The 19,246-nt window shown below is 60.5% G+C and overlaps 1 protein-coding gene and 1 non-coding gene across 2 annotated transcripts; both read right to left on the bottom strand.

The window, feature by feature from the left end:
• Positions 1-1,635: 1,635 nt before the first annotated feature.
• On the bottom strand, positions 1,636-19,101 carry EIF4G1 (eukaryotic translation initiation factor 4 gamma 1). The gene is given in 33 exon segments (XM_051999935.1): positions 1,636-2,253; positions 2,509-2,649; positions 2,763-2,844; positions 2,933-3,067; positions 3,170-3,268; positions 9,057-9,138; positions 9,228-9,353; positions 9,440-9,612; positions 9,716-9,834; positions 9,917-10,149; positions 10,252-10,354; positions 10,501-10,603; positions 10,729-10,829; positions 11,059-11,218; positions 11,324-11,428; positions 11,544-11,780; positions 12,237-12,383; positions 12,472-12,669; positions 12,883-13,071; positions 13,158-13,325; positions 13,443-13,576; positions 13,667-13,804; positions 13,807-13,852; positions 13,940-14,031; positions 14,389-15,249; positions 15,345-15,411; positions 15,592-15,684; positions 16,443-16,555; positions 17,258-17,357; positions 17,550-17,726; positions 18,185-18,205; positions 18,675-18,761; positions 18,987-19,101. Coding segments are annotated over 33 exon segments (4,872 nt in total). The 5' UTR covers positions 19,047-19,101; the 3' UTR covers positions 1,636-2,071.
• Positions 10,907-10,981, bottom strand: LOC127563662 (small nucleolar RNA SNORD66). The gene has a single exon (XR_007954100.1). It is a non-coding gene; the product is annotated as a small nucleolar RNA SNORD66 (small nucleolar RNA).
• Positions 19,102-19,246: the final 145 nt, after the last annotated feature.

The raw sequence follows: 19,246 nt of genomic DNA, 5'->3' as shown, positions 1-19,246 counted from the left end.
AGCCGGGGCCCAGCTGCCAACAGCTCCCGGCTCCCCGTCAGGCCGGGCTCCCACCATCCAGGGTCCCGACCCGCAGACAGCGGGAGCACAGGCGGGGCCACACAGGCCCAGGCGGCCGGGCCTTCCCCCGAGGCAGCCCACTGACACAAAGTAGGTTAGCAGCCCGAGCCGCACTACAGGTCCCAGCATGCACCTCTGCCCCTAGAACGCAGCGGGACCATGGGGAGCTAAGGGCTCGCTCCTCGGATGGGGAGCCGGAGACGGGCGGGGGAGGCCGGCCCGAGCCGGGCCAACGCTGCTCCCCTCGCAGGGCTTGGCCAGGCGGCCGGGTGGGGGAGGACGCTGCGCGAGCGGGGCCCCCGGAGGTCTCCGGCGGGCAGGGGCCGGCTAACGGGGCGGGCGGGACCACGCGGGGACGGCTGCCGCGAGGCCGGGCCAGGAGCTGGGCATCCCTATGGACGTGTGGGCAGGCGGAGGGCAGGATGGCTGGATTGCGGGGCGGGCTGAGAGGGCCGCGTCAAGGTAGGCAGAGCCCGGCTCAGCAGCGCGCCAGGTGGGAAGCGGGCCCGGGCAGGTCTAGGGGCCGCGAGAGCGGGCAGGTGAGAAGCGCAGAAGCACAAGCTCCCCCCTCCCCTCCCTCCCTCCCCCCTCCTCTCGGCGGGGACCAGGCTCCTCCCCTCCTCCCCGCGCCCGGGCTCCGGCCCCCTCCCCAGCGCCTTCGCTCCCCGCATCCTTCCGAGCCTCCGTCCCTCGGAGCCTCCATCCCTCGCCGTCCATCCCTGCGCCCCTCGGGCCCACCTGCCCGGGCCCCCCGCGGCGCTGCGCCGCGCTGCCCCGGGCCGGACCCCGCCGCGCCGCGCTGCCCGGAGCCCGCTCCCGCCCGCCGCCCCCTCTTACCCGCGGGGCTCCGGGAGCCGATGCAGCCCATGGCCAGGGAGGGCCCGCGGACGCTCAGAGGGGGCCGCGGGCCATCACCTTCCCGAGGCCCGGGAGGGAGGGAGGAAGGAGGGAGGGAAGGAGGGAGGGGAGCAGGCGGGGAAGGGAGGGGCCGGAGCCGCTAGTCCGCCGGCAGCCGAGGTGGGGGGGGGGACGTCAGTGCTGGGGGCGGGCTCCGTGACGCCACTGGGCCCGGGAGGGCGGGGAGCGGGGCTGACGTCACAGCTAGGGGAGGGGGGGGCCGAGCCAGGTGGGCCAAGCGGCTTTGGCCCCCGGGAGCCCGGCCCGGAGTCGGGAGGCCCGGCAGATGCCTCAATACGAGGAGGAGGGTGGAGGGGTGGTCCTTTGCCATCACTACTTCCCCGCCCAGCCTGCCAGTGCCCTTAGCCAAGCCAGGGCCCTTCACTGGCCGAATGCTGCCTCATCACCTTGCAGCTCCCCCACTCCTCAAACCCAGGGGGCACAAGCCCTGACATTCCCGCCCCCCCCCCTCCGCCGCAGTCAGGGCTTCCCCAGCCTCAAGCATCCTAGGTTCATCCGGGCCCACTCTCAAGGCCCCATGGGAGAACAAGGCCTGAGCAGCCTCTCCAGCCACCCAGGCCGACAACTGCCCAAAAAGGCTCGAGGGACCATCCCCCTGCAGAGCTGTGCCCAGCGCCCCCTCCAGGGAGGGGGGCAGAAAGCAGAGACACAAGGAACTTAATTGAATTCATGTTTAATAATTACAGGCACCGTGCCCCCCCTTTCCCCTGCCCAGGCAGTAGCAGAGGAGGTGCGGGGGGCTGGGGCGGAACGCCCCCAGCAGCGAGGACGGCCGTCCCAAAGTGATTTTCTTAAAATAAAAAAAAGGACCCCAGGGGTAGGCGGTGGTACCCCACCCCCACACCAATTTTTATGACTTTATATATAATATATCTCTATGCCCCTGGGGGGAGGGGCGCCTGGCATCGTCCTGGAAGGGGGGGGCCCAGGCAGCCCCAAGCCATCCTGCCTCGTCAGCCACCACTTTATTAGCTCAGACACACACCACGCTACAGGCGCACACCGCAGCCCCCCCTGCAGTCTGTGCGGCCCCTCTCTGCGTGTCCCTTTGGGTGGCCTGGCCACCCCCCGGGCGCCTGGCCGGCGCCCGCCCTCAGTTGTGGTCAGACTCGTCCTCGGCCTCGCGCAGCCACGTGAAGAAGGCAGTGACAGACTTGAGGGCCACGCCCTTGCCCTGCTGCTCAGCGGGGTCCTTGCTGCTCTCCCAGCTGTAGAAGGCCTCCTCTTTGACTACGTCCTCATCGTAGAGCGCGTCGAAGAACATGCGTAGTAGGTCTGCAGGGAGGCAAGGCCGTGTGAGGGGGCAGGGCCCGGGACCGCCCTTTCTCATCCTTTACAGGGGGGCAGTGGGGGAGCAAACCCCAAAAACATAAGATTCACCAGAGCCAGAGGTCGAGTAGAAGGAAGGAGGGCGAGCCCAAGGAACCAATGAGGCTGCCCGGCCCGGGCCCCAAGCAGACGGGCCCAGGCCCCAAGTAGACAGGCCCAGGCCCAGGCCCAGGCCCAGCTCCAGCCCAGGCTCAGACTTACTGGCTGGCTGCTCCAGGGTGACCACCAGCGCCTGGAGGGCATAGAGCGCCTGCAGCTCCTTCTGCTCATCATTCACATATTTCTGTAGAAGTTTCGCTCGGGCCTTCAGGACGGCCACATCCACTCGCAGGGGGGACTCGACTGCCAACGAAGATGGGAGTTGACTCAGCTGGGCCCACCTCCAGCCCGCGCCCCTCACAGGATCAGCCCGGCCCTCCCCACTCCCCAGGCGGTAAGAGCCCCCCACAGCTTACAAATGATGGCTGAATAGCAGACGGCGGTCATGAGTGCACGGACCAAGGTATTGGAAGCCACCTGCTGCTCGCTCAGGTTGGCCTGAAGGAGAGGTGCTACCTGTGAGCCCGCCGGCCCTCCCAAGACCCCTCCCCCACAGCCCCTTCTTGGTCCTGGGCCCGCTTCTCACCTCTATCCAGTCATAGATTCTCTGGTTGCTGGTGCTCTCCTTAAGCAGCTTCTTCAGCTGCTGGCTCAGCTCGTCAGGGGAAAGCTCTCGCCGGCTCGGAGGTTCCGACTCCTCTCCCAGGGTGTATTCCACTTTCTAAGACGGAGAATTCAAGGGTCGGGGTGAGGGGGCCCAATCCCATGAGGCTTTGTAGCAGAACCGAAAGGTCGCCATCTAAGGGCAGCCCTACCCGCCTACCTGCTCAGTAACAAAGGAGTTGATGTCCTGGTCCTCACGTAGGAATTCCTTCCAGCTGAGCCCAGCCTCTCGCCACAGTACCCCAACTTTTTTGTGACCCTGGAAAAAAGCCAAGATCCCTTCAGCCCCCTTATGCCTCCCATCTCATATGCCAAGCCCATCCCTCCTTAAGAACAACATGACCACGGTCTGGGTTCAGACCATCCATCATATCTTAGTACGCTAAGCAAAGTTCCAAATGGATACATGAACTAGAAAAAAGATACCCTAAAATCAGACAAGAAATTTACCATCTGGATCTATGGTTAGGAAAAATATTCATAGGGATTAGATTACTAAAATCAACAATTTTATCTAATGAGAAATTTTTTTTTTAAATCCAATGAGAAATAATTAGAAGGAAAATCTGCATTAAATTTCTCTCATATCCAGAACTGATTCAAAGGAAGAAGAGGCAAGAGGTAGGCCTTCCCCAAATAAAAAATGTTGAAGAGGCAGTTTTCAAAGAAACTCAAGCTATGAAACAATCCCATGAAAAGAATTCTCTAAGTCACTAATAAAAAGCACCTATGATGACAAAATAGGACAATGTTTAAAAGGAGGAGCCAAGAACAGAGCTGCTTTCCTGTGCTGCTGGTGGAGTTGGGAGCTGGCAGCCATTCTGGAAAGCAATTTGGAATTAGGCCCACAACACGGTAGTAAGTGACCAGAGTGATCTAGTGTTTGAGAAATGCAAAGATCCCACCTTTTAGGGTAGGAACTAGCCATTAACGATAATGGCTGGGAAAATTGGAGAGGAGTTTGGCAGAAATGAGACAGACCAACACCTCACTCCACACAGCAAAATAAGGTCAAAATGGGCACATGATTTACACATACGAGGTGATTATCACGAGCGAAGTAGAGTAGCATGACAGAGTTTACCTGTCAGATCTATGGTATATGAACAATTTAGGACCAAACAAGCACTGCAAAATTAAAACAATTTTGATTATATTAAATTTGAAGGTTTTTGCACAAATAAAACTTAAGGCCAAGATTAAAAGTAAAGCAGAAAACTGGGGAAAACATTTTACAGCAACTATCTCTGATAAATAGACCTCATTTCTCAAACATACAAAGAATTAAATCAAATCTGTAAGAATACAAAGTCATTCCCCAATGGATAAATGGTCAAAGGATATGAACAGGCAGTTTTTAGAAGGAATCAAAGCTATCTACAGTGGCCATATAAAAAACATTTTAAATCACTATTGATTAGAGAAAAGGAAAATAAAATAACTGCTACCACCCCAACATCTATCAGATTTGGCTATAATGACAGAAAATGAAAATGATGAATTTTAGAGGATAGAGAAAAACTGATAGCTTCATTCTACTTGACAATCTCTTTTTCTGTTGTGATTTTTACATGACCCTCAGTATATAGCAATATAAAAGATATAAAAATCAAAATTTAGTGACAATAAATCAATTTCCTAACTCCCACATTCAGTTACGAGACCCCATATGAGGTGATCACAAACCATAACTTAAGTGGATACTAATACACTATTGCTGGAGTTGTGAGCAGATCCAACCATTTTGAATAATAACTATGGCCAAAGGACAACCAAACTCTGCATACTCTTTTGACCCAGCAATACTGGGTGTCCCAAGTCTATATCCCAAAGGGACCCAAGAAAAAAGGAAAATCATCTATTTTACCTGCTGTTTTTGTGGTGACGAGCAAATAATTAGAAATTAAAGGGATGCCTACAATTTGGAAACAAACTGTGGTAGAGGAGTGTGATGGTATACTAAGAAATGAAGGATGGTTTCAAAAAAAAAAATACGGGTAAGCTGGTACGAAGTAACGCAAAGTGAACCACAACGTTGTACAAAGTCACAGCAAAACTATACCATGTTCAACTGTGAATGACTTGGCTATTCTCAGCAATACAATCCTGGAAGATAATGAAAAATGCTATCCACCTCCAGCAGAGAATCGGAATGCTGAGCAAAGCTATTTTTTTACTTTTATTTTTCTTGGGGTTTTTTGCTCTATTTTCTTTTTGCAACATGGTTAATGTGGAAATGTTTCCCCTGCTTCTTAATAATCTATAGCAAATTGCTCACCTTTCCTCAAGGAGGGAGGGAATTTAGGATTCAAAATGTAATATAAAGTTAAAAATGTACTGCCCCACCAAAAAAGACAAGGCCCACAAATGTCCTAAATCATTCAGACCCAACATCTCCTTATCTCACTAACGAAGTCTCAATCCTCAAATCATCAGAATAAAGGAACTTTCTGTGGGGAGGTTCTATGTGGCAGCCCCCAAAATGGAAACCAAGAGGGTGTCCTCTTGCTGCAGACTGACAAGGGGGCTTGCTGAGCCTTAAGAAATGAGGAAATGGGACAGTTTCAGAGGAAACCAGGAAGATCTCACTGAACTGGGACAGAGCAAAGTGAGCAGAACCAAGAGAACAATGTATACGATGAGACTGTCATCCAAGTCTTTACAACTTCCTATCAACACCATGTGTCCAAAAGAATTATTACAACAAGAAGCAGCGTCCCTTCTCTTAACACAGAGGTGACATGGACTTCAAATGCAGAAAGGAGAAACAATTTACAAAGGACATTCTATTTGCCACAGACAGTGCAGGGGCTTTACAAAGTTTGCAGCAGGTATTTTCAGATGTAGCCATCTGCTCTGCTGAACCACACACGTGCTTATTGGGGCTTTTTCCCTGCTCACTGGCGGCAGTCGTGAAATGGGTATGTCTGCTTTTAAGTGTATGTTTCAACAAGAACCTCTCCCTACCACTGACAGAGGGCACAGACCCAGGACCAAAGGCCTCCATGAGGAGAGCACAGAAGCAGCCCCTTAAGGCCATCCCTCATCTCTCCAATGTCTGTGTGATACCTCCCAGAACACCTCCTCCTCAACTGTCCTTGACCCCTCCTTTCCCTGATCTAGGCAGCCATCCCTCTTCCACCAGATCGACAGCCTCCCGGCCTCTTGCCTGGACCATGGCCAGTATCCTGAGTGGTCTCCCTGCTTTTAGCTCCAGCTCCCAGCCATCCGTCTCACAGCTCCCGAGGAACAAGCTAGATCGTGCCATTTCCCACCGTCCTCACGACAAAACAAAACCTCTTCTGCCCTCCCTCAGCTACCCACCAGCAGGGTGACAGAGGCTAGGCTAAGGGCCTCGTGCCTCAAACACCAGCTGAACCATATGGGTTTGGGCACATCACCAACTCTACCAACAGTGACTGTCTCTGCAAACCTTCAAGGGCTATAAAATGCCAGCTGCTACTGTCCCTCATACTTCCTTTCCCACTGGAAGCTCCTCTGGACTCCCACAGCTGCCAGGGCTATATAGACTCATCTGCTCACAAATGTTGTTTTCCTCTAGTAGCCTGTAAGCAGCTTTGGGGCACAGGCTGGTTTTTGCCATCTTTGAACCCCTGAAGTTCATCCTGAAAAAACCTTAAATGCCTTTAATGGCCTTTTAATCAATAAAGAAGCATGTGGTAAGCCGCCCCCCTCAGTACCAGACACTAAAGGTAGTCCACTCCTGTGGCCCCAGTCACAGTGTTAAAGATGGGGAACTCGGACAAAACAAACACCAGAGTTTGGGATGGCACTAACGGTCACAGCAGGCAAATCAAGAAAAGGCTCCATCAAAGTAGGGGAGCATGGAAGAGTCTCTGTCAGGCCTTCAGAGAAGGGAAGCATTTAGGACCAACAAGACAAGAGAGGATTACAAAACGCAAACTTTTTTGCATTAACAAAATCAATGAAATAAAAATGAGAAGGAAAACAGAAAACTGGAGAAAAACTTGTTGCAGCAAGTATCTCTGATGAAGTTCTCATTTCTCTGACATACACAGAATTGAGTTTGTGATACAGGTCATTCCCCACCTGATAAAATGGTCAAAGAAGATGAACAAGGAAGTTTTCAGCTCAAAGCTATCTCTAGTCATGAAAAAAAAAATGCTGAATCCCTACCGATTAGAGAAATGTAAATTATAACCGAGGGACCACCTCATACCTAGCAGAGTGGCTCATGTGACAAAAAAGGAAACCGATAAATATCAGAATGTGGGAAAAATGAGACAATTCCAGCCTGCCACTGGCCAAAGATCTAGCTTATCTACTCATCATACTCATGCTGGGTCAACCGGTAGGAATAGTTTTTTAGCCCTTTGGCCACAGTTCCAAGCGGCTCTCCAGAATAATCGGTGGTTGGATCAGTCCACAACTCCAGCAGCAGCGATACGATAATGTCCCAGCAGTACCCTGACTAGGTCTATATATCTCTTTGTACAGCTGCTCTTTTTATGGCTGCTAAGAATGAAAACTGAAAATTGGGTAAATGGCCAAAAAATTATGACTATGATGGAATATTATTGTTCCATGAAAAATGGTGCAAACAGGAGGATTTTAGAAAAATTGGAAAGATTTACACGAACTGATACAAAGTGAAGTGAGCAGAACCGGGAGAAATTATACAAAGTAACAGCAATATGAAGAGGATGCTCAAATAAGTGACTCAACTGTTCTCAGCAATACAATGTGCCAAGGTAACCCCAAAGCACTAAAAAATCAGCGCACTATCCGCCTCCAAAGAACTGATCCCATTTGAAGAGAGACTGAAGCACGTTTTCTTTTTTGCCAACTTGTACAAGATGACTTGATGGAGATGGTTTACGTGATTGCACGTGTATAACCTATAGCAAGATGCTTACCGGCTCAGAGAGGAGAGAAGGGGAGGGAGGGAAAAATAGAACATGGAACTCAAAATGAAAATGAGAAAAATTGTTTAACATTTTAAAAAAGCAAAGAAAAGGCTTCATGGAGAAAATGCCACTGGAGAAGAATTGTAGGAGGCCTAAGGCAGGGAAAGCCAGGATAAACATGGCCCAGAGTCGAAGTGCTGTGTATGAAGAACACCAAGACCGGTGTGGCCACAGAGAAGGGAAACCATGTGCAAGGCTGCCAAGGTGCCATGGCAAGGTCCAGCTGGGACGGGCTTTCAAAAGCCAGAGGCCCTTATGTTTCCTCCTAGACAACCACAGAATTCACCAAGTTGGGGAAGGACATAGTTCGCCCCTCGATAGTTTACTGAGTTCACTAAGGGACCACTGAGACCTGGGCTGAGTTCAAGAAAAGGAAGGTGAGTGCGGGGCCCTTGCCAGGGACAAGAAGAGGCGGCTTTGAGGAGAAACCCCAAGTCCCTTTTGGGTCGGGCCGAATCAGAGATGCCGACAGAGCACGGCATTCGGAATCATGCGCCAGGAGGATGGAAATGGGCAGCTCAGAAGAGCCACTCGAGAGGCTCGCCCAGACTGCGCAGTCATCGGCAGGGGCCAACAACTGAGCCCCCGGGAGTCGATGCAGTGCCCGAGACCCGGAGCCCAGGACAAAGGTGGCCTGTGCCCCTGGGGAGAGGAGGCAGCGGGAAGGGAACAGGGAGCAACAGTGCGGGAGAGAACCGGGAGCGCCTCCGCTCCACCTTCCTGCCCCTCCTCTTCTAGGTCTTCTCCCTGGTGGGTTTCTCATGTCCCACTTACTCTTGCTCCCTAAATGTCCAAGCTGGAAGAAGCCCTGGAGGCCCCTTTCTCAAGGCCCTTGCAGAGTCAAGATGGGGCAGCGAAGGAAGGTCCAGGAACCTGTCAGACCACCCCCCGCCCCAGACTGCGCGCATCTCTGAAGCCGGTGACTTGTCCAGCACAGAGGGGATTTGAGCCCTGGGCCTCTGCTCCCTAGCAACGCGTGCCCACATGAAGCGAGGAGACTTAGCCTGATTTCGCCTCCCCCCACTCCGGGGCCAGGGGCCACACTGAGAGGGTCTGCGGGCTCGGGGTCTGCTCCCACCCTCAGCACTCCACACTCACCACACTTTTGCACAGGAGCCCCAGGATCTCCAGCAGCAGAGGGGAAGCTTTGCCTAGGGGTTTCAGCGGCTTCGATATTTCCCTGTGGGGGCAGAGAAAGTCAGACCGAGTCACTTCCCACCTCCCCAAAGTCGGCCCGCCCCTGGCCGCCGCCGGCCACCGGGATGTTACCTGAAGAACTCCCCCATGGGCACCCCGCCTTCCCGGAGGATGGGCGTCACCAGTTCCGCCAAGTACAGCCACACGTGGGGGATGTCAATCTCCATGTCTTCAGCCACCTCCAGGATCTCATGGAGCCTGCAAAGACTGGAGGTGAGGGCCCGGGGAGCGGGCCACAGACCCGTCTGTCAGCGCCCGAGGGGCTGCCCCGGGGGCCCGCTTACCCTTGGTAATATTGAGCGGTGCTGAGGTGCCCGGCACAGAGAAGCTGGTGCAACAGCTGGCCCATGTGCTCCCGGGCAATGGTGCTGCGCTCCAGGGTCGACTCGATGCCGTTCCGCACGAAAATGAAAAGCAGCGAGGGCGAGGCGAGCTCCTGCACACACTGTACCGCTTCCTGGAGGCCGTGGGGGCAATGAGGGAGGGGAGTCAGGCGGGCCGGTCCCTGGCAAGGGCACGCACTCTTCCCGACGGCCCCTCCCTGCCCGCCCCCACCTCACCTTCATGTCATTGAGATGCAGGAACTCCTCAATGATGGCTTTTGACTTCTTCTCCAGCTCTTCCTCAGACAGCGCAGCCTTGGGGGGTCCAGAGGGGGCAGAGGCTCCCTCCCGCTTCACTGCAGAGAAGTTAGAGGGAGGTGGAGGGGCCGCCCACCTGGCCGGGCAGCCCCCTCCTCCTTGGCCCTGCTCGCCCCTTACCTGCGTCCCGACTGCGGTCCCGCTCCTCGGTCAGGCTGGCCGCCTTGCGCAGCCCCTCCGCTTGCAGAGGCCGCTCTCGGCTCCGCTCCTCCACCTCTTTGCTGAAGCTCCGCTTGGGGATCTGGGCCCGAGCGCGGTCCAGGCGGTCCCCGCGCTCCCCTCCCCGCTCGCTACGCTCCAGGCGGTCCCCCCGGTCCCCGGCTTTCTCGCCGCGTTCCCGGCTCAGACTGCTCCTGGAAGGAGGACAGCCGAGCCTCAGCACAGAGCCCGGCCCACATGTGCCCTGGGAGGAAGAGGCGGGCAGAGGGGCCCCCTCGGGGCACCAGAGACCTCACCTTTGCACCACGCGCCTTGAGTCTGCGCTCTCGGGGGGGGCTGCCTGCTGAAGGGCTGAGAAACGGTTCAAGGTGCTAGTGGACGGCCGGGCTGTCTCGGTGGCTGGGGAGACAAGAGCCCAGAAATGCAAACTTTCTTTCTGGTCCGGGGACCCCTTCCCCATTCCAGGGGCACCTGGCTGGCTCCACCTCGAGGACGCGCCCCCCATCCCGGGCCCCAACGGCCGGCGCCCCTACCTTTGTTCCTACCTGAGTCCGAAGGCTTGGCTCCCATGCCTCCACTGCTGCCCTTGCCCCAACTCAAGCGTCCCCCAGGAGCAAAGAGCTGGTTGTTGGAGTCAATGGATCCAGGCTAAGATCAGATAGGACACGAGCCCCGTTAGGACTTTTCCAATCCCAAGGGGCCAAGACCAGCCTTCCCTGCTCCCGCCCCAAGAGACCCCCAAGCCAAGCCCCTCCTCAGCCTCCGGCGCCTACCTTAGTGATCTTGGTGAGTCGGGAGGTATCGATGGGGCGGCTGCCTTTACTGATAGGAACAGTATTCCATCCTCCGTCATCCACGATCAGACCCCCTCGGCCTAGGGGGAGGGCGGCAGTGAGCACTAACCCGGTCCCTGGATCGGCCTCGGCCCAGAGGCCGCCACCAGCCCCGACTCTCCTCAGAACCTCAGCTCCATCACAGAGTCTCAGTGGCCCAGACACGTGGCACTAATGGAGGTCATCACTGGAGAATCCTGTCCTCGACCCGCCCGATCCCACCCCGGCTCTGCAGACCCTCCTCCTCCCTGCCCCCTTCTCGGGACTCACTGCCTGGGGGAGGTCCCGGAGGCCCCCGACGCTTGTCCCCGCCCTTGGCCATGAGCTGCTGGACTTTGATGTGCTCGCGATGTTCCTCCATCTCGGCCTCCTTGTGAATCTGGTCGATGGTCTTGGGGCCCTGGTCTCCGCGCCGGGGCACCCAGCTGCTCTGCAAGAACAAGGCCAAGGCCGGGTCAGGGCCGGACCCAGACAAGGCCGAGGGTGCCCAGGAGGGGGAGACGGGCGCTGGGGGCACAGCCTGGGGGGCACTTACTCTTCGGAGATCCAGCACGTCCTGCAGCATAAACCGGATCCGCGACGAAGTCTTCTTTTCCTTGATGATCTTCTCCATTTGGTTGAAGTACTGATCCATGCGGGGCTGCGGGAGAGGGCAGGCAGAAGGCTCAGAGAGGGGGGCGGGCGCCGGGGGCAGGAGCCGGTCCCTGCCCGAGCCCCCGACATCCGGAGCGGGCCCAGCCGGGAAGGGGCGCTACCTTGGCCTTCTCAAAGTCCAGGTCTTTGCCGATGGTGGTGAGCAGCCGGCAGAGACACTCCAGGGACTCCTCGTCGTGGTTCTTCAGCAGCTTGACCACGCAGTCGTGCATGATGGCCTCCGTCAGCATCTTCAGCTTGAACAGCTCCCCAATGAACTTGATGTTGCCCAAGGAGCGCCGTCGGGCCACGTCTCGGGCCTCCTCCAGCTCCTCCTTCAGGCGGCCCCGTTCCTCTGCCTGGGGCCACAGGGGAGAGCAGAGAGAGCGTCAGCTCCCGGCGGGGCCAGCCTGCCCCCCCCCATCCCTGAGCACTGCGGACCCTCGGGGAAAGGCACCCGGGAGCGCGGGCACCCGCGAACCGCCAGAGAACCGAGGGTCCGAAGGAGAAAGACCTGGGGGGCTTCCCGGGAGCACGGGACCAAGACAAGGCCTGTGGGCACGGTAAATGACTCCCTGAACCTAAGGGAACGAACGCCTGACACTGGTGGAAAAGAGCTCGGGAGGCCGCGCCCAGTCTGGACGCTGGGAAGCAGCGGGCACCGGCCCGAGACTCCTGGGTGTGTGCCGGCGGTCAGCTGGGCAGGGAGACTCAGCGCGAGGGGTGGTCGTGGGGGTCTGCCCACGGGGCAAGCAGAGCGCTCGGGGTCCCTCCCCCCAGGGCCCGAGGGAGAAGCAGGGGACGCCCGGCCGCACCGTCGCAGCCTCGTCCATCTCCTTCTGCTTCTTCTCGAACACTTCGTCGTCGTCCTTGTCCTTCTCAAATTCCTTCTGGCACCTGTTCAGCAGCAGCTTCCGGAAGTTGACGGTGACCGTGGGCTTGTCGGTGGTGGGCACCTTCAGCTGTGGGGGAGGGGAGGGCGGCATTAGATGGGGAGGGCCGGCTGCAGAGGCGGGGGCCCCGGGGCAGCCGGGGAGGGCGGGCACTGACCCCCATGAGGCAGCGGCACATGTTGGCGTAGGCCACCGAGAAGTTGGGCTCCGAGATGGCCTTCTCGAAGATGAGGTCGATGACCCCCTTGAGGCGCTCCTCCGTGTCGATGGCCAGCTGCTGCACCTGCTTCATCAGCTGCTGGAACATCTGGGGCGTCAGCTTGTTCAGGATGGATCGCACCCTTCGGAACAGGTCCTGGAAGGCGGGCAGAAGAGCATGTTGGGGGGGAGCAGAGCGCGCCACGTGAGGCCCTCAGAGCGCAGGGGGGGAGGGAGCAGAGCACGCCACGTGAGGCCCTCAGAGTGCAGGGGTGGGGTGGGGACGGGACAGAGGGCACCGCGTGTGGCCCCCCAGAGCGCAGGGGGGGGAGCAGAGCGTGCCACGTGAGGCCCCCCAGAGCGCGGGCACCTGGGTTTTGCTGCCATCCGCGTCTTCCTCTCCCCGGTCCTTTTCCGTGGGGCCGCGTTTGCTGCTGGGCTTCCAGGCTTTCTCGGCCTTGTTAAGCTTCACGTCCTCGCTGAGCAGCACGGTGGCGATGATCTTGCGCGGCTCCTTCCGGAGGCCCTGCTGGGAGCGCCGGGGGCCGAGGCCAGCCGGCTGAAGGGGGCCGGGTGAGGACGGCCGCGCGAGGGCCTCGCCCGATCTCCCCAGCCCACCCGCCGGGGGTCGGCGTCCTCACTCACCGGGCCCCGGGGCAGCTCATTGCCCGGTCCTCCGCCGGGCCCTCTCGGGGGGCCTCGATTGCTGAGGTTGGGCCGACCCAGGTTGGCGAAAGACGGGGTGAAGTCGGGGCCGGAGTTCATGATCGTTAGCCGGGTGGGGTCCAGCGGCCGCAGGGGCGTCTTGTTGGCCTGGACACAGAAAGGAGCTCACAGCGGGCGGGGGACGACGACGAGGGGCCCCAGGGCGGCCCGAGCCACGACGCCCCCTCCCTCCCAGGCCGGCGCCCACCTCCCAGCAGCGCCCACCTTGTCCAGCACCACGTCGCTGATGTGGGGCAGGCCCTCCGGCTTCTGCATACTGGCAAAAATGAACTGGAATCCAAGCAGGAACTCCCGGTCATAGCGCTTCTTCTCCTCCGGATTTAGCGGCTTCCACTGATCTGAGAAGACGAGGGGCGAGGGGTTCTAAAAGGCGCCGCCGCCCCCCGGCCCCCCAAGCCCGGTCCGGCTGCCTCGGTCCCAGAGCTCACCTGACTTGTACTGGTACTTCTGGTCCCCAGGCTGGATGTTCTCGGCGTCATCCATCTTGTCTTCCTTTTCCTCCCAGGTTTCGTCGGCCTCCTCGGGACGGGGGCTCCGGGGGCTGCCCTCGGGCTCGGGGTGGGGGCACTGCCCGCGGGGGACTGCTTCTCCAGCTCCGGCGTGCCCTCGTTCCCCTGCGGGCACAGGACCGGGGCTCTAGGGCTGGCCCCACGCCCGGCTCCCGCCCGGCCCCCACCCCCCTCCTCCTCCCCGGCCCCCACCTCCTTGAAGGCGTCCAGCAGGTCCCCCACGGTCTCCTTTTTGTTCAGCTCCTTGATTCTCCGTCTCTTCTTTGGCACAGATATCGCCACCACTAGAAGGGGACCAAAGGCCGAGACACTTTAAAACGCTCCCCCCGGCTCCAGGCTCAGCCCAGGCTCCCCGGGCGGCTCCGGCGCCTCCGTGCCGGCTCCTCCTCAGGGGCTCGGCTCCATCGCAGGCTCCGGGGGCCCAGACGCGGCCTCGTCGGCGGAGGAACAAGCCCCCCTGGCGGCCGGGCCCCCCCTCTCCCGTGCCCCTACGCACCTCCGGGCATCCTGGGGCCCCCTCCCCTCCCAGAACCTCTTCCACAGGGGATGCCGGGTACAGAACAAGCTAAGCAGAGCCCCGGAGGCTTCCGCCCCCGAGCAAACGAGTCCGTGAACAGCTATCCCACCCCTCTACCCCTCACCTTGGGTGGCTGTCTCGTCAAGGCTCTGGGGAAGGGGGGCTGGGGTGGGGGTGGTCTCAGGGGGCAACGATTCCTCTCCTCCCTTCTCCCCTTCAGTCTCCCCTTCCTCCTCGTCCTCCTCCTCCTCCTCCTCATTCTCTAGCTCTTCCTCCTGGGCAGGAGGTGCAGCAGGTGGCCCGGGAAGGTCGGCAGGGAGGGTGGGGAGTGCCGGCGCTGGTGCCGGCGCTGGCGCCGCCGCCGCCACCGCCACCTCCTCAGCCGGCTCCTCGGGCTCAGCAATAGGGCTCAGGTCCGTGGCAGGGGGAGAGGGGGCCCCGTTGGGCAGCTCCTCAGGCTGGGCCGTAGGGGCCACAACTGTGAATTCCTGGGGGCAGGCTGGGGGGGGTGGCGGCACCGGAACCGCTTCAGCCTGGCCCACCTCTGGCTGGGCCTCGGGCTCCTCCGCGGGGGCCACGCCGTTGGGCTCGGGGGAAAGCGCCGTGTCCGGAGACCGGTGGAGGCCGGGAGCCTGGGCAGGGGCAGGCTCGGGGGCTGCTGGAGCACTAGTCACTTCTGCCTCCGGGGAGGGTCCGGGAGAGGCGCGGGGCTGTGGCGGCGCGGGAGCAGGGCAGGGCGGCTGTGAGGCTTCGTGGGCAGTGGAGGCGGCTTCCTCGACAGGCAACTGCATTATCACGGCGGCTGTCATCGCGTCCTCGGTAATGGGGACAACCGGGAGCCCCGGCTCGGGCCCCGGCTGTAGAGCTGGAGGTGGCGGTGACGGGGCCGGGGAAGGAGAGGATGGCTGGGATGGAGATTCGGAGGGGCTGCGCTCTGGGCCAGCCCCTGGCCGGGCCCCGACGGTCACTTCCTGAGGTCGTTCGTCTGCGACGGAGGAGAAAGAATGAGGGTCCCGACACTGCTGCCCTTGGCAACCCCCCCCCCCTTCCCAGCCCTCCGGGGGCGGGGGGGCCGCTCACCTGGGCGGACGATGACAGCGACCTGGGGAGTCTCCCCGTTAGCCTGAGGCTCCAGACCTCCTCCTGTCTGTGGGAAGCGCAAGGTCAACCTGTCGGTCCCGAGGCCTTCCCCTCCCCAGAGTCCCGGACCCCCGAGCCCACGGCCTGGGCGCTCTGGGGAAAGAGGGGAGATCCTGTCCAAGGTCGGAGCCCTCCCCCTGAGACCGTGGGGCGGCCGCTGGGAGGGGGCCGGCGCCACCCTGGGTACCTGGGGAGGAGTGGGAGTGGAGGAGGTCCGGGCCCCAGACATGATCTCCTCTGTGATATCCTTCCCTCCCTGGTTGGGATCTCGGATCCGAATCTGGGAAAAGGGTGTCAGCTGAGTGGGGAGCAGGGGGAGCCCACTTCTCCTCCCTGCCCCCACTCCACCCCTCCCCCACTAGGAAACAGGTAGGTAGATAGCAGGAAGCCCCTGGATTCCACTGCTGACCCTGCTCCTGGAGTCGTAGCCCCCGCCCCACGAGAGCCTCGACCTCACAGAGTCCCCAGTGCATCACAATGCCCTCCCTCACCACTGCCCCCCCAATGCTCTAAGCCAACAGCAGACTCCTCCCTCCTCCCACCTTGGGGACTCAGATCCAGCCCTCAAACAGCCCAATTCTGGCCAAGGATTGCCTGCTCTCTGGGCAGGGCCCGGGCTCCAAGGGGTGGAGCCACAGTGACTCAGCGGCTTCCCCAGCCCTGGCACCCCATTCTGGGCACCACGCCCAGGGCTGGAGGACTGAGCAGAGGCGGAGGCTACCAAGAGCTTCCAGGCCGTGGGGGATGGGGGTGGGGGCACAGCACACATGACAAAATCGTTCCCAAGAAACAAAACCCAACACGGAGCCCCCGAGAGCCCAGGCCCCTCAGGCCGCCCCCACACGCCCCGCGGGCTCCTCGAGGCCGAAGCTCCGCCGCCAGGCCGCCAAAATCCGCAGGGCCCTTCCCTCGCCCTCCCCGCCTGGCTGGAGCCCTTCTCCCAGAATCCCCCTGCTCTGGCCCACAGTGCCCTGGCTCCCACCTGACCTTGCCGCCTCCTTCCCAGATCCCCGACTCTCCCCGGCCGCTGCGGCTCACCGTCTTTCGTTCCCTCTTGGGAGCGATCTGGGGTGGCTGGTTCATCATGACTGGGGCGGGGGCCACGCCGGGTGGAAACTGTTGCACGCCCTGGGCTGGATAGTAAGCACCGGCTTTGCAGAAGGGGCCGAGGAGGGGAGGGGGGAGAACGAGGAGCGATGGCAAACGTCAGGACCCAGCCATGGACGGCCGGCCGGCTTTGGGCCCCCAGAACCCTGCTTTCCCCACACGGCAGGAGGGGAGGGGACCCGGGGCCTCTGCCCCTTGCTCCGCCCCCCACCCCCAGGGAACTCGGCGTCTACAGAAGCCGGGGAACCAGTCTGAGCTGCGTTTACAAGGATTCCTCACACACACACACCTCTCGATGGAAGGCACCCCCCACGCACATACACAGACACGCCCCCACCCCCCATCATCCGGGCCCTGACCCGAGGTCAGAGACCCAGCGATAGCCACAAAGGACCCCGGGGGTCGCCCTTTCCTCCTTCCCACTCAGGGAGACCCCAGGGACCCCACCGAGTGGGGGGCACCTGCCCACGACCCCCGTTCCACCTGCCCCTTTGGCAGAGGCGGGGACCCTCATGGGCGGCCCGGTTCCGGGCTCAGCTGGCCCACCAGGCAGGCCCAGGACGTGCGCCGCCGCACGTGGACCTCCGACTCGGGGAGGCCCTGGGGCAGGCTGGGAGGCCTCCGAGTCTCTGGGCAGCAGGATAAAGTCTACTCCCCCCCAGTACTTGTTAAACATTAAGCACCACTGCGAGCGCGCTCCGGGAGGCCAGAGCCGCTGCCAGGGCCGGCCCGCGCTGCTCACTCACCGTAGGTCCCAAACTCGGTGGGGCTGGCTCCGGGGTAGAAGCTGGGGGCTCCAGGTTGCACTGGATACTGCTGGGTTGGGACAACATATGTGGATCGGCCCTGGGGGAGGGAGGGAGGGAGGGAGGGAGGAAGTGGCAATGAGGGCCTGGTCATCCTCCTGGGGCCCGGGGAGGGGGGAGGGAGGGAGGGGCGAGGAGGCGGCCGGGGGCTCGGGCCGGACGCCTCAGCCTGGAACCCAGGAGCGAGACTAGCCGAGTCCCCCCCTCCCGGGAGAGGAGACCCCCGCCTCACCTGTCCAGGGATGTAGTAGGCGCCTTGGGAGGGCGGGTAGGAGATCTGGGAGGGGATCATCATCACTTGGGAACCCGCGGGGTAGACGTGGGCAGCCGGGCCAGGCCTGGCGGGGGCTGCGCTCTGCACTCGGGAGGCTGCACTACTGGGGGGCTGAGCCCGGCTTGGATAGAAATGCTGGGAGGGCGAGGAAGCAAAGGGAACGGACGGCGTCACAGCGCGCCCCCAGACCCAAACCGGGCCGGCTGGGACAGGGGGCTACGCTAAGCGGCCGAGGGCTCGCGGGCCCGGGCGGCCGGCCGCTCCCTCGGGCCTTCCCTCCACCTCCGCCTGGCCGCAGCGCTCTCGCTCCCAGAGAACCATGCACTCCATATGGCAGCAGCGGAGGTCCCCTCACACAAAAGCCGCCCTGCCTTCCCTGACACTTCCAGGCAACCGCTAGACCAGCATGCACTGCTCTGCCTCCCGCCCCACCCCCCAGACGCTAGGGAGGAACATGCAGGGCTCGGGCCGGCCCCAGCCCCTCGCCATGCACTGGGCTCCCTCGGCTGGGCGCCCGACAGGACCCTGTCCCTGCTGCCCCGCCCGTGACTGGGAGACCAGGCTACGGTCCAGGACCAGGCAAGAGGCATTACCTGCAGAGACCTGAATCCTCCCTGAGAGCACATGGGGACAGGAAAGAAGAGAATTATCCCCCAGGTGGCCAGGGACGCAGTGAGGAGAATAAGGAAAGAAGCATCCCTTCTTAGGAGGAAGGAAGCAGGGAAGGGGAGAAAAAACAGGGCTCCTCTCCCCCATGGGCTAGTGGCAACAAGGGACAATGACCAGAGCTACTGCGACCACCAGGAGAAGAGAGGAGACAGAAAAGATGTAAGCTCCATTAGGGCCACCCCAGGTGCACTGCTCCCAGCTCTGGGGCTCCCCGTTAGGGTCACCCCCATAACCTAGGCGTGTCTCCTGTGGGCACTCATTAGCAAATAATTCACTGAAAAAGAGTAAGGGGACACAGGAGAACAAGGATTGGAAGAGATCAGAGTCAGGTGCGAGGAGCCAGGCCCTGACCACTACTCTCCTGGTCCTTCCCCAGCCCCCCCAAGTCCCCGCTGCCTCCCCGCAGACCCTCACCTGGCGGGGCTGAGAAGGCGTGTTCATTTGGGTCGCTGGTGGCGGGTTAAACACCACCGGTGCTGTCTGCCCCGGGGGGAACGCCGGCTGAAGGGGGAGACCAGAGTTCAGCAAGAGGAGAAACGGAGGGAAAGGGAAGCCGCGGGGGGAGAACGGAGCGGGTCAAGGAGCGAGCTAGCGGTTTCTCCACCGGAGGTCACGGCCCCCTCCCCGCCCAAGGCTCCAACTTCGCCCCGCGACGAGGGGGCCGGGAGGAGGGAATCCCACCGGAGCGCGCTCTGCCCTGTCCCCCCTCAGTTCTGGGCCCGTTACCTGGGGGAGTCCAGGGGATGGGGCAGGTGGGGGGCCTGTGGGCTGTGGAGCTTTGTTCATTTCATTTGGTGCCACATCAGGGTCCCCCCAGCACCTGTGAAGAAAGAGGGGGGAGCTAAGGCCCTGAGCTCCGCCTGCACGCTCACTGTCCCTAGCGAACCTGGGGCCTCCCGCCTGCCCTTCACTCACCCCCTCGGGAAACAACAAATCCACGCTGTGGCCTACGGGCTCTGGGCATCCGAGGGGCCTAGGAGCAGAAG

Source organism: Antechinus flavipes, chromosome 4 (assembly GCF_016432865.1).
Source record: "Antechinus flavipes isolate AdamAnt ecotype Samford, QLD, Australia chromosome 4, AdamAnt_v2, whole genome shotgun sequence".
Classification (NCBI taxonomy): Eukaryota; Metazoa; Chordata; class Mammalia; order Dasyuromorphia; family Dasyuridae; genus Antechinus; species Antechinus flavipes.
The sequence above is the reverse complement of the archived record's forward strand: the minus strand, read 5'-3'. Positions and strand labels throughout refer to the sequence as shown.